This window comes from Tyto alba, unplaced genomic scaffold (assembly GCF_018691265.1).
Source record: "Tyto alba isolate M040663 unplaced genomic scaffold, T.alba_DEE_v4.0 Super-Scaffold_22, whole genome shotgun sequence".
In the NCBI taxonomy this organism is placed as follows: Eukaryota; Metazoa; Chordata; class Aves; order Strigiformes; family Tytonidae; genus Tyto; species Tyto alba.
This window is the reverse complement of record NW_024881296.1, coordinates 11,197,576-11,211,828: the sequence shown is the minus strand read 5'-3', so window position 1 is coordinate 11,211,828 and position 14,253 is coordinate 11,197,576. Positions and strand designations below refer to the sequence as shown.

The following is a 14,253-nucleotide window of genomic DNA, read 5'->3' as shown; positions in this document are numbered from 1 at the left end:
TCACAAAATGATACCAGTATATTTTATCTAAATTCATATTTCTGTGTTAAATAATCTCTTATATACAACAGAGAATATCTGCTTCTAAAAAGCTGTGATGTATTGTTAACCATGTGATCCAATCCTGCAAAAAATTCATGCTGCTAATCTTATTTCAATGGGTTTATTTCCAGAATTAGCTAATATTATAAAGATAACATAAAGTGCAACCCAGATCTTCAAGCATAGGTGAATGAGTCAAGATGCGAAGAGGTCTAAGCAGATATTACAGAGCTGTATTGACAGTTAAATACCTTTTTTCTGTTTTTATTTCTTGCTGCAGAGAAAGCTAGTTGCATTGTCAAAACTCTGCTATGATGCTATTACAGCTTGTTCTTCAAAAGAGAGGCTGAAAATATATTTACTATTTTCACTAAGAGCTTTTGGCAGGGTCTTCACTGTCTTTGATCAAATCTAGAGTAGTTTGATGACGGTTACCCATCTCCAAAATAGCAGCTTTTTTTTGCGGGGGGGGGGGTTGGGGAGTGGGGAGAAGGGGCACATGGAAGAGATATTGCTCTTGGAAATGCGCAGAACTCACAATATGCATTTACCATGGTATAAAGTTTGTAATTTTGGAGGTGTGATGTTTTGGTTTATTCTTTAACTGAAACAGGCCACTTTTTCTCTGTTACATCCTGTAAATCAGGACAGTCAGTATCACCCGTTAGGTTTACTCTGCTTGAAATTTATTACCTGACCATCCAGTACTTACAAATGAATCCCCATGAAGCAAATGGGCTGTTTGTCTCTCGCTGGCACTGCTGTGTGCTGCTAACGGAGGGCTGGGTAGCGCCAGACAGGAGCGTGGGCAACGTGACTGCTCCTCCGCTCGTGTTCGGCGTGTACTTCTGCTGCCGCCTGGTAGTGCTCTTGGGGCCTCCTCACTCCTGCGTGCTTCTCCTTTTGTGATCCAGTGGTTGAAAACAGCGTGGGGCTGTATATCCACCTTGCACTTGGAGCCAGCACGACTCCTCGTGCCTCCCCAGCTTGGCCAGCTTGCCGAGATGCAGAGCCGATTCCCAGCTCCAAGGCGCCAGGAAGCTATTCCTGCTTGCCGTACCTCTCCGTGTCGGGCTCCATCCCCGCATGCGTCATCCGCACTGTGTGTTCGCTCTTAGTGTAAGAGAGGGCAAAATACAGCTCGCTACATATTCTTATTTGGTTTCTGTAGGAGCATGCTCATTACTCTGTCTCTGACCTCTGAAATTGCAGATCTATTTTCTTCTCATCATTTTTATTTTTTTTTTTTTTTCAGTTGCTGTGAAAGTTCTGTAGAACAGGTTTACCTACCGCTGGAGTAATCAACAATAAATAATAAACCTGCAGACCAAAATGATAGAATATCTAATCTGAACAGATAAACTCACTTATTTCCAAAGCAGCATGGGATGTTCAGGTAGTTGGATCTCCACAGTCCAAAGGAAAAGAGAAGGTTCTTTCTCCAGGAAAACTAACCTCAAAAACATTTGCTTGATTTTTAATACTTGCCATGCCATTGCTACATCTTAAAATAATGAAGGATCATAGAAGATGTTGCAAAGAGAGTGTGTCTGGTTTTGGTTTACGAGTGGTCCCTCAGATACTTGACAAATAATATCAGTGCATCAGGATTATCAGCCTCAAGAGTTTTAGTTGGGTTCTAGGAGTATTCAGGGGACTGGAGGCATGCAGAAATTTGGTGACAGAACACACACTGTTCAGCACCACACAGAAGATAGAAGATCTTCCATACAAGCGTGTGCAAAACTAGAGACAGCTTTAAAGACCCCTACTGCTATCTCGAAGCAGCCAGGCAGGCAGGGAGGTGAGATGTGCTTGCATGAGCCCATGGCCTAGAGATAAGACTCAAGAGCCTAAGAGTTAAGCTCTTCAAGTTTGAAAAAACTGTTTGAGAGGATCTCCCAGAAACTTTGTCAAAAATAGCGCAGCAGGCAGTTGTCTTGCCTTTTTTAAAAAAAAAAAAAAAAAATTAAGAAAAAGGTATTGGTCCCAGTGATGAGAGTGGATTCCAGGCACACCTCTGAGGCCTGACTGCAGTGATCAGTAAAGCAGAAGGGCTCCATTTGAATTTATAGATCCTCCAACCAATTGCAGTTTTAAGTCCCATAGTTTCCTTTGTGTTGTGTTCATTAGGAAAGCCTGCAGCAGTAAGATGTGCTGAGGCAGCAATGTGTGTTAATGCAGGTGCTGCACTAGAATGGCTTTATGGTCGCTTCACCGGAGCTGGCCCGCAGGCAGCCTGCACGCAGTGGGGCAGCAGAACTTGTCCTGTTTGCACCTCTCTGGCCTGCCCACTGCTGTTCTCAAGTCCAAGCCAGACACTCATGGACAAGGCAAAAGTGTTTGTGCTGCACTCCTGTGCCAGGGCCTACTGCTGGAGTTCAGCACCTAAGGGGTAGGCATGCCTGTAGTCAGAGCTCTTAAGACCAGCGTGGCCTTTTACAGTAATTGAATCATTTAGGTTGGCTCAACTGTTAATTATTTTGTTTGTCCTAGATAAGAATACAGGTCAAACAGTCTGGTCCAGGGGTTCCAGCATCTCCATCAACAACTGATGGTAGTCTTAAATAATCAGTAAACTTACATGGATGTAAGAAAGGCAGTAAATCCAGCGCTTTCCCAAAAATGTGATTTATGCTGTGCTGAAAGAGAACTTGTTCATTAAAACCCAGCTGACTCTCTGAGAGGGAGCTAATGCACCACAGTCTATTCTGTCATCTCCCACAAGAACTTGCTGGCAACTAATCTTGGTCAGTAATGTTAATGAATGGAGGCAGATTCCTCTCAGAGGGATTTAGATATTAGCATACGCCATCAGATCAGTCTTGTTCAACTAAACAATTAAAATAGCAACATTAAAATAATCATGAAAGTGTATTCCCAATATGTGGTTCCACCCACGCGCGTTTTGATACTGCACAGACGATAGCTCCCTTCTAGATAAGTATCTTCTTTCAGAACTGCCGCAACTCCAAAAGGTTCCCAAATGTAGCAGCCCAGGCACCTCCCACTTTAACAGTTGAATCCTTTCATAGGAAACTGGATTTAATAATGTCCTGTGAAAAAGACTCCCATCAGGCTGCAATACTGTGCCATAAATCTCCATGAGTCAGGACAAGGAAAGACAATCATCCTAGTCATTCTTGGGAAAGAAAAATGGTTCTACAGTTCAGTACAAAATATCATCTGTCTATATCCATAAGTCATCAAGCAGAACAAAACAGATTCTGACAAAGCATTCCTTCTATATGAATGTGCAGAATTAATGACATTACTAAACCTTTTCAGATTTTGATGTCATCATCATAAGCATCAAGGCCTAGTTTGGATGTCATCATGCAGTCACCTTTACTAGGTAAACCACAGTCACCAAAACTGTGAAATCATTGATGTTTTCCTGGAACTGCTCAGTGGCAAACTATTAATCCTTGCTTGAGGGAGGTGTATTGGGCAGGTGGTGCATGCAAACAGAAATGTGAGGTGTATCTTCAGAAAATTGCAGAAGTCATGAGAATCTCTGTGTTGGACAGTCAAGTTTTTCTAATCAGTATAATGACTTATTACGCATTTATTTCAAATGTAATGGTATGGTAGATTTCTATGATTGGGTAGCAAATAATTTTGTAAGTCCATCTGCAGCATAGGTATAAAACCTACATATGCCATATAGACATATATACACCGTGACCATATACCACAGTTTCATGATGTATGTTCTACTTAAATGTATTGAAAACATCTTTTAGCATCTTTGTGACTTATGTTTTATTACCTTCAACTCTTTATGTGCTGTAACAAAGAATGCCATTTAAACAGAAATTGAGAAATAAACTTGATCTTCTAGTTTTAAGACTGGAAGTTAGTGTTAACGCTCAATGGGTATAGCACGTTTTCAGGTATCTTTTCAGATATTTCTTTCCTTTTCCTATAAAGTGGTTATTGCCCAATATTGCAGATGGAAATGGAGCCAAGCCTTAAAGTTGTCTCACGCTTCTTTTATGTGTGTTTTTTGCTCTTCATTCTGTTCAGTGTTAGCTTACGTAAGAGCTATGCTGACTTTTATTAGCATATTAAATCTCTGACATCTTTAGCACACAGTATTTCTGTTTCTTGCACAGGGACTATTACATATTATTTAAAAATAAACAATTTTTAAATCCACAGAGGCAGCATCTGGCATGATTTGAGATAGGAGAAAACACCCAGGTCATGACCTTACACAATAAACAGATTAATATTCCTCTTTCTCATGATGATATAACCATAGCACGCGTTATTACTATTTGTTCATGTAGTAGCAGCCAGCTGACACCTCATCTGAATCCACTACTTCACCAGGTACAAAGAGGCTTTTCAGATCACCCATATGACTTTTACCTGTATGTGCAACAGAGTGCTTTAGCAGAAAGCAGGAATTAAGGAAGCATGAGTCAGTGTGTTCCAAATTTTACTGCTAGGGTCAGGAGGCATGGATATGATGTATTAATTTAATTCCAAGTTTTCTTCCTGGAAGCCTATACCAGGACCACATCTTTACAGGAGACGTTGTTTCTATGTTGAAGCAGCTAGAAACCCCACAAATATCTAAGGTGGTGACTCAGAAGAATGGGACAAAAAGCAAGTATGGCTTTCTGAGACAGATTTTCATATAGGCTAGCCATTGTCCCGAGGGTGCCTGTGTACTGTTTCGCTAAATTACCTTACCTATCTAAACTGCTTGGGTTCTTAGCTTACCTCAAGATCCTGTATTTAATCAAGGCTCAGTCAAAAATTAATTAGAGCCTTTGGCCCTCTGCTTACATCAAGAGAAGAGGTTTCTAATTCAGATCAGGTAGTCTGGCAAGGCTCAACAGTTACAGCAATAATTCATATGAAATGCCATTGTCCCAGTTTGTGTCCACAGCATGCCTGCCACCAATCCCTATTTGGTTTGCAAAAGGAAAACCCACTGTGTGTGTCAGTAATGTTATAAATAATGCATCCAATTAGTCAACTCCGTGCTGTTGCATTTCCCTGAAGCCCACGAGTCTGAAAGCCCCAAAGGAACTGTGCATTTTGAAAGAAATGTTTAGACCTAAATATTGCCCTTATTCTCTGGTCAGTCCTTTGCCCTCTCCTCTCTGTGTGGTACAGCAGAAGACGTACAAGGGCTGCCCCTCGCAGCATTACATAGGGTGAGAACAAATACTAAGAGCTCATGCTGCGGTTTCCAGCTGCGTAAGGAGGATGCAAGAGAAGGGCTGACAGGACAGGCTCCGATGCAGGAAAGATGGAAAGAGGCAGCAGGAGATATGTGCATGTGTGTGGTAAAGGAGAGCCCAGGCCTTTCCAGAAGCTAGCAGGATCCTTCACTTCACCTTTTAATTTTTTTATGGCTGCACTGAGGTAGTGAATTGTTTAATGTCATATGAATGACACCAGTACTGAAATGTGATGCAGCTTGCCAGCAGTGAGATGGAGGCCAGCACAACGTGGTCCTTTTCCTTCCCAGCCTGCACTTTTCTTTCATATAGGGAACAAAAACTGTGTTTCAAAAGAGAAACAGAATCAAATTAGAATTCACATTAATTAGATTTCCTGCAGTAAAACAAGAAATAAATCAAACATGATCCTGGAAAAATGGTTTCTTGCAGTTGCAAGCTTGCTTTTTCCCTAAAGAGACACTTGTGCTTGCTTTGAGGGGGTAATGAAACTGTAAACTGAAAAGTCATTTGAAAATGATAAATTAGGCTGTGATTATGCCAAGTGATATTAATTATGCTGATAGGCTATATAGCAAGGAATTTTTAACTGATTCAGTTCTGCCTCCTGGCTTGGTCTGACAAGTAGCGATGTGTCAGGCTTGGTTTGTTAGGGAGCTTCATCAACAGCAATAAGAGAGACCAAACCTGCACTCTCAGTTCTGTGCTAGGTTCTACATGAACATCATCACAGAGTGGTCCATGGCTTAAACAAATTGTATTTGTATTGTTTGTACAAACAGATTTATTTTTGCTGAGTTTTCCCTATCAATAGAACAGATGGCTGAAAAAGAAAAATTATTTTTTTTTTCCTAATGTCACAAGGACATAGGGAGTTTCTGCTTTTCTGCTTTGAAGATGCATTGCTATCTCTTCCTCACAAGGTTCTTTTGAAACCACACCATTTTAAAACAAGACCCCTTTCTGCCTGGGTGTCTAGGTTGCTTTGCATCTTGGTGGCAGTACCTTTCAGCAGAAATGAAAAGCTGAACCTGATTTTTTTTTCAGCATGGCTTTCTTAATATCAGGGTGCTATGCAAAATAATGGTGGGACTATCTACTGGATGTAAGGTGAAGTGGGAATTCATAGAGCATCACTGTGCAGTTTTGTGTTGTTGACCTGTGGACCAGCAGAAAAAGGAATGGGACACAAAAACTATCAGCTCCCAAAATATCTCTTCTGCCTTATCATGGCAGCTTTTTGACATTAGGTAATAAAAGTAAAAATAACGTATGAAGTTGTAACTGCCCTGGGACTTCTATTCTGCAAGAACCACAGACCCAATTCTATCAAATATACCTTCTAAAGGTGAGAATTAAAGATCAGCGGACTGCTAGCAGCTGCCAATTCAAACCTACTCTATCAGTTCCAATGCGGTACAGTCAATCTACTTACGTCCCTTCATGTCCTTTAGTCACAGCTTTACACCGACATGCAAGGCCAATGCTGGGTGCACTCTCTAATGAAGGCATCACCTCTTCTTGGTCACGTGCTCAGATTTATTTCCAGCACGGATGCCTGAATGACAGTTTCCCATTTTCACAGATGGGATTGAGTTCCCAGCTCCGGTTGAGCCTGCATTCTTATGTCAAGTGAAAGGGACTTTTTTTCTAGTTCAGTAGAAATTCTGCGCGCGGAGTATTTTCAAATCACTTAAAACCAAGATGATAGAAAATTAACCTTTGGCCTTAGATGACAGCGATGTAAAACCCACACAACGGTGGGACATAGGCCAGGCACAAGAAATATCCATGTGCAAGACTCAAAGTGATTCACTGGAGAGTGGTTAAGAGTTGCATCTAGGAGTTTCAATAAAAGTGTCTATAGAAAATAGGAACAATAGTTACAATGAAACAGTTAATCTCAAAATTTAATCTGTTTGAATTCTTTAAGTAATCTTCAAAAGCAGTTTGAGGTTTTCAAAGTAACAGGGAATTCAAGTAAGAACATTTATTGTGCCCTAAGTGATTTCTGACATCCAAAGATGCTGCTAATTTAAATATTGCATTTATTCACTCTCAGATAGTTTAGGCTAGACAGAGTTTTACTAACTTCCTGAGAATACAGTGCTTTACCATTTGTATTAATCTTTTCTATTTAGTATTTTCCGTCAGTGTTGTAGCTCCCATGTTCTTACCAACATGGAGGGGAAAAAGTAGAACTTGGAGCAGAATCAGGACAGTGATGGATTTGGATTTCACTGAATTACTTTTGATTTTAACATAACAAAGCTGTGAAGCCTCTGCACCGTGTATTACTAGCCAAGCACGCAGGGAGGATTTTGGCTCAGGATGCACGAGGGTAGGTTCCAATTCCTCGCAAAGCGGTTAGCTGAGGTACACGCTTTTGCTGTTTTGGACTCTAATACGTAGGTTTTGTAAGAGAAGAGCTGGAAGTGTTGCATCCTCCTCAGCCTCTCCGGCATCAGGTTACATTTTTGGTTTACGTCAAAACAACAGCTATCTGAATGGGGACTGTTGCACTTAATGAATTTGTGATGAGCACTACTCCTGTAATCTTGTTACAGCAAAGTCTGCTACAGCAGTCACATCAAACAATGCTGCACAAGGAAACACTTTTAGCTTTCTCAGATCTGTCTGTCTCTCCCCGCTGGTGGTGGTTGCTCCCCCGACGACGCCCTTCCCCTCCTGCACCGCTGCCACCGCTCGGCTCTGGCCTGTGCCTGGCACGGGGCTGGCACGCAGAGCTGCTCAGCAGGTGTTGGTGAGAGGTGAGGAGCGGCTGCACAGAAGGCAGCCTAAAGACCATGATCTGTATGAGCGGAAAAGATTCACTGAGCATTAAATGATACCAGATGAAAACATAAGGGAGGTTTGCAGTAGGGGTCAGGTAAGACTGATAACCAAGTAAAAAAAACCTGTATGTTTGGAGTGCAGGCTAACCAAATAATTAGAGAACATTTTATGAAAAGGTAATATCTGTGGTTGGCTCTAAGGTGGTAATTAATGCATTGTATATCATCTTTCTTTAGAAGCTATTGAAAATCTTAGGTCCTTTTAGGCCTTGGCAATTGATTTATGAGTATAGCATGCTTTTTGTTACTCTATTACTCGCCCCTGTTGTGATTCTGGGTTTGTCAGTCATTCATTTGGAAACTGGTCATTAAAAGTCACAGGCTTGAAAGGATAATTAAATATATTTTCAAACACAGGTAAATGGGAGAGGCACACACAATCCTGTATATAAAAAGCTCACTTAGTAAATCTAGTGTGCAGCAGACTACCTGTAGTTAACCCAGAGTTTCTGCAGCACGGGCAGTGGGTGCCCGGCACCCACCGGTGGCCAGAGCTTTTGGGCAAATGGCAGTTAATGCCTGAGGAAAGCTGCCGGTTGTTTTCAGGATCAGACTCAAGTGTGAACAATTACTAAAAACTTTTTATTTAAAAGAAATTAACAAGGAGTTTTCTAAAGCCTCCTGCTACATTTGCCACAATTCAGATACTGCAAGCTGTGAACCAGATTGTGCCACCCCTATGTAGGTCAAACAGTACCTTGCCTACACAGTGGGGTTGTCTCTTAGACTGTAGCTCAAGGTAAATATCAAACACACTGTCTAGTCTGCACACTGCAGGATAAGGACACACTGTGCACCCTGTCTAACCCATGATCCAAAGGTATTTGAAAAGTCTTACTAACACTGTTTCTCAGTTTAGGAAGCTTCACAGTGTTAGTGGTCCACAACCTGTATAATTTAGGTTATTTTCCCACCTTTTTTTAAATTTCATATGTGATGCTTACAGATGTACAAGGGAAAGGAATAAGAAAAATTCCTGTTTGTGGAATCCTGTTCTTTGTCCGGTCTGATAAGGAATTCCTCCTCCCTCTTGTCATAAAAATCACTGGTTTTTCTAGCTAGACCATATTACTCTTTGTAGCTTAACTGATTTCTGTAATTAGAACGTCACTGTACAGTGGGTTTAAGCCACCAGGTCTGGAGTCTTGAGTAGCCATTCATTTCTCTGGTGCTTTAAGGAAGCCCTTATTGACAAGACAGACAAACAGTGATTTGGTAGCTGTTAGTAGTTGCTCTGCAAAATGCTCCTGTGTTTTTCATTCTTTGAGAAGAGCACTCATGGTGGTTCTTAACAAAGGGGGAAAGAAACCCACTCATGAGAGGACACAAAATTCTCCATCTAGAAAACCACTCCTGTCCCCAGCACGTGCCCTGAAAATGTCACTCACAAGCAATGCTGCAACTTTAACATCCAAATATTTTAGTTCCATTTTGAGGTAATCAAATTTGTGACTCTTTACTTTCAGTTCAGATTTATCTTCCTTAGTTTTACTAAGGGTTTGATTTTTTTGAGATCTTCTTCACTTTAACTTTCGAAGTAATGTTTTCATTACTGTGTGAATTCCTTTTAAAACTCAGAATGAAGAAATACTTCCCTTGCCTTAAGAGCTCTTGCCCTGAAGGATTTTGCCTTAACAGATATCTCAGATGATGCAGGTTTCAGTCACTACAAGCCAGAGAGCAACACTCGGATTTTGATTCTTTCAATATAAGTAGGTTTTTCTGCTTCTCCTCTGAGACTATTAAAAAAAAAAAAAAAAAAAGTCTGTAATAACAGCAGTTCTCAAACCGAAGAGAAAGTCTTTTTCCTTATCTAGATGACATACCACTTCATACTAAATCTGTCACTAGCACATCCTTGCTGCCCCCTCTCTGCAATGCCTCCAGGATGGTAGGCTTTGTGATTAATTGGAAGAGCAGTCTCTCCTCACCTCAAAGTATGGGAGTAAAAATAAGCTCAGCGTGGAAGACACTTCTGTAACAAGTATTTTTTTCTTGTTTCCAAACCTCTTGGGGCTGTTCTACAAGAAAGGAGACTGCTGGGGTTTTACTGCAGACATGTGTGCACTGTTTGTATTGTTCTCATTTCAAGGTGATGCATCACACATAAACCAAGATGGCCATGAGGTGACAGGCTGACATCTAACCTGGTTTCTTAAGGAAATGAGGTCTGCACAGTAAGCATCGGAGTCGCCGTCTGCCCTTTTCCAGGAACTCTGAATCTACTGTTCAGGTTTAGTCAAATTTGAACTTAAGTTCATAAAAGCTTCATGAAAACAGGCAGCTGGGGGGTAAAGACGGGAACTGACTTTTCCCAGAGAGGGAAAGGAGAAGCCCAGCCTGTATCGTGTCCCAGGGAATCCGGTGGGGCAGAGCACTCCTCACGGCTTCAGAAGCAGGAAAAGCTTTGATCAGCGCTTGTCGCCAGAGCAGCCAACTGCAAGTGGCAAGGCGGTGGGAAGGCAGGTTCACTGCTGCGCTGTAAATGCATCTCCCCGAGGGGCTTGGCTCCCGCCTGCGGTGGGAGCGTAACGGCTGCCAGGGCCGAGCGGCAGGGCCTCAGCCAGGGCACCGCCTCGGCCGGCGGACGCCCGCTCCCACGGCAGGGTCCAGCAGCTCCCGGGCAAAGCGGGCTGGTCCCTGCGTGCTTCTGCTCACGGGGGGAGGCTGGCGGTAAGGCACGGCTGTCGCTTCGTTTGCACAGTCGGGCTAGGTGGTGATCTGTAAAAACTGCGCTTAAAAAAAAAAGCCGTTAGTGCCCCCAGCTTCCTCCCTGTCTCGGTACATGAGGAAGCACTTAGGCAGAGAGGCAGTCCTTTAATTCGCAGGGGGAGGACACGCCGCGAGCGCTCCTGCTCCAAGGAGAGCTGCTCATGCAGATGCAATCCTGGCAGCTTCTGGTGCGTTGTGAGGACACTATTTTATCGTTACTTTTAATGGAAGGGATGAAGTGGAATAGTAATAATGGGACTGATAAATGAAAGGAAAACTGTAACCACATAATTATGTCAGAATCAACTAACAGCCATGAAAAGCCGATTAAACCACATTATGCAGATACATGCAACAGAATACTATTAGTAAGTCCTTTGCAATGGCATGCCTGGCAATTAAGAGAGCAGTATTGGCAGCACACAGTGAAAACAGTGATAATGTATAGTTAAAAATGTTTGGAGACAAACAGTGCATAGAGTACAGGAACAGCCTAGAACTGAATACAGGACTGTCCTCAAAGATACCAGCGCCCGGGGAAAAGACAAAGATGTTATTCCAAATAGACTGTTTGACCAGGGTGCTGAGCATATAGCATGAAATAATTTAGATTTATCAACAAAATGAATTTACTGGCTTATCCATAAATGAAAGGCTGCAGTGCAGCAAGTAGTCTGTATTTTCCAACTATCCACCAATTTGAGGTTGTAGAGGCTAATGAACGACTTGCGTATTTTTTTCTGAATTAAAGAAGCTTGCAGAAATATTCTGATTTAGGCAATAAGAATATTAGGTAATGTTCCAGTGGTTGCAACTATTCAGTAAACATTTGAGAATGAGATTGCTCAGTGTTATATATTCTTATGCATGTGGTATTTCCAGGTCAGGGACCTGAAGAAGGTGTCACCCATCGAGTTTCTTTCTCGTTGGAATATTGGGATGTGTTGTTTCCTCCCACCCGCCACAGAAAGAGAGTGAAAGTTCAATTCTATCATCCGCTTCCCTTCCTCTGCCCACTCTTGCAGCCAGGGAGAATTGCGCAGGAACAAGCTCTGAGATAACGTTAGTGTGGGGTTCAGAGTTCTCACAGGCTTCACCAAAAGACACACTCCTACCAGAAACTGCTCCATGTGACTGTGGAGATCTCATCTAAGGGAATAAAACCAGTGGGGAATTTTTGGTGTCAAAGGATGAGCGTGCTGGAAAGTTCATACTCTCCTTATTTTCTTCATCATGCCAGGCAGACTTCTGCGATACGCTACCAAGAGAGTTTGCCTGCAGAAAAAACAGCATAGATTATTTAAGTATTTATTCTACATATTGTTTTCCAACAGATACACGCAAGCTTTCTTCTCGCTTTATTTTTGGAGGTGGCTGAACTAGTGTGAAATGCAAGTTATGAGAGGTCAGTAGTATGTGTGCCCACAGCAGTGCTTTCCTGAGCTATTACAAGGCAAAAAAAAAGGGAGAGAGTGTGTGTGCGGTTACATTTTGATTACAGAAGTCGGCAGTATGTTTATAAATGAAATTCTGTCAACAACTGAAGTACTAGGGATATGCAATTAATGAAATCTCTGCCAAACCATGATTTATGGTGGCCAGGAGACACATCTTTACTTGAAGGGAGAAGTGAGACGGTGTCTGTAGAAAGTTAAAGTCTTTAATTGTTCTCTGATGTCTATATTTACTTGGGCTATTTTTCCTCATACTTTGTATGTGAGAATGTTGATGCTTACAGGGTACTTTTCATGAGAGAAGAGTATCACTATCTTCACTTTTACATGTGAAGGAACGTGATACCCAAAAATTTGGAGTAGCCAAGGTGAGGTACCATACCAAAGCAGTGGGGGAGTTAAGAACTCAACCTTTTTGTGTCCTAACTGGGTATACTATATACTGGATCATGCTGGATTTAATAGCACAATAAATCTAGCTAGTGATCGTATTAAACACCTGTTTTTTCATCCTTTCATTTGAAGCTGGAGCATCATATTCATTCTCCAGCACAGAAATAACTGAAGTGCATTTCTTTCACCTTTTCCAGAACTCACGGAAAGCAAATTCCTCCTGAAGAAACTCCCTGGTAGCAGTGTGTGGTCCTACACCATCCAGCAGAAAGGATGCATTTCCCAAACACAAAATAATATAAAAATAATAAATAAATAAACCCCACTCTAGCTAGGTATAGTAAACCTTGGGCAACACCTGTAACAGAAATGGTGCCTATGACAAATGGGTATCACCCCTAAGTTGTGTCCGTCCATAAGGTGTGTTGTATTCTCTCAGGACACACAGCTCTGACGTGCAAACCCTGTTACAGCCTTTGAAGATTTAGCTTATGTGTTTGCCTTTAACAGAGTGTTGTTAGGAACGTTCTTGTAGCCAACAGTACTAGCGCTGCGCTCAAAGCACCTTCTGGAAGATGACCCTCAGACACTTATGTTCTTCCTGCGTACTTCCACAGAGCCATCAGCCAAAACACCACTAATGACATGAACTCTTAATTTCACAGATGAAGGAACTTGGCGTCATCGTATACAATTGTAGCTGCCTGGTCCTGGATTTACAAAGGATATTTGCGCTGTATAGCTCATTAAGATACAAGAATAAAATACCTCCGAGTTGGTCTAAGAGACTATATGGCGTGTACGATACTCAGAATAAACTGACACTGCAGCTGAATGAGACAAAATCAGAAGCATTTGTATCGGTAAGTTCTGAAATGAGTTGCAGGGAGGGAGGGAAGGGAAGAAACTTATTTAACCCACCATATTTTTGGAAGACCTGGAAATTCAACATCTGCTTACTCTCCTAATAATGTCCTTTATGAACTACGTAGTAGTGAGACCAGGCCAGGCTGGTGTTTGTAGCATCCATCAAAGAATCTCAAGGCTTTTCACAGTTCCCTGCAGTAAGTCCATCATTATTCTGCCCTGTATCTGTCAGGGAGAAATTACCATGGAAAGTAATTTCCATTAATAGGAATATATACGGTATAAATTAAGCCTGTACTTAAGTATTTCTCTAAATTGTCCCTAACTGAGGAAGATGCACATTACTGCTATGTCCATGACTAAAAGCAAAACTGAGATTTATGTGAGTGACTGGAAACACAACTATAGAGAGAAGACCACTACACCGTCACCTACATAAGATAGAACTTGTTTGATAGTCTCATAATGCTGGAAAACCAAATCATTCTGTTGCCTGGGAAAAAGATTATTCCAATATACTTCTGTGGGGAAGTCTGTAATTTAAAGATTTTTAAAAAGTTATTTGTCTTTTCCTGTGGTACAGAATGGACAAATCACAATATTTATTTTTTTTAATTCTGATTTCTGTGACATTGTTTATACATGCAATTTGCCAGGACTGAAGATTTCATTTGAGCATTGCAGGATTTCATTTGAGCGTTGCTCTTTTTTCCCGTTCTCTGTAACATT

The 14,253-nt window shown here is 41.6% G+C and overlaps 1 protein-coding gene across 6 annotated transcripts in view; it reads left to right on the top strand.

Annotated features, from left to right (window-relative positions):
• PLD5 (phospholipase D family member 5) overlaps positions 1–14,253 on the top strand; it is a 195,685-nt gene that overhangs the window by 162,006 nt on the left and 19,426 nt on the right. For all 6 annotated transcript variants that reach the window (XM_033008959.2, XM_033008968.2, XM_033008948.2 and 3 more), the window contains one exon: positions 13,323–13,520. In XM_033008959.2, the coding sequence (XP_032864850.1) occupies positions 13,323–13,520 (198 nt within the window). The remainder of the gene's footprint in view (positions 1–13,322; positions 13,521–14,253) is intronic.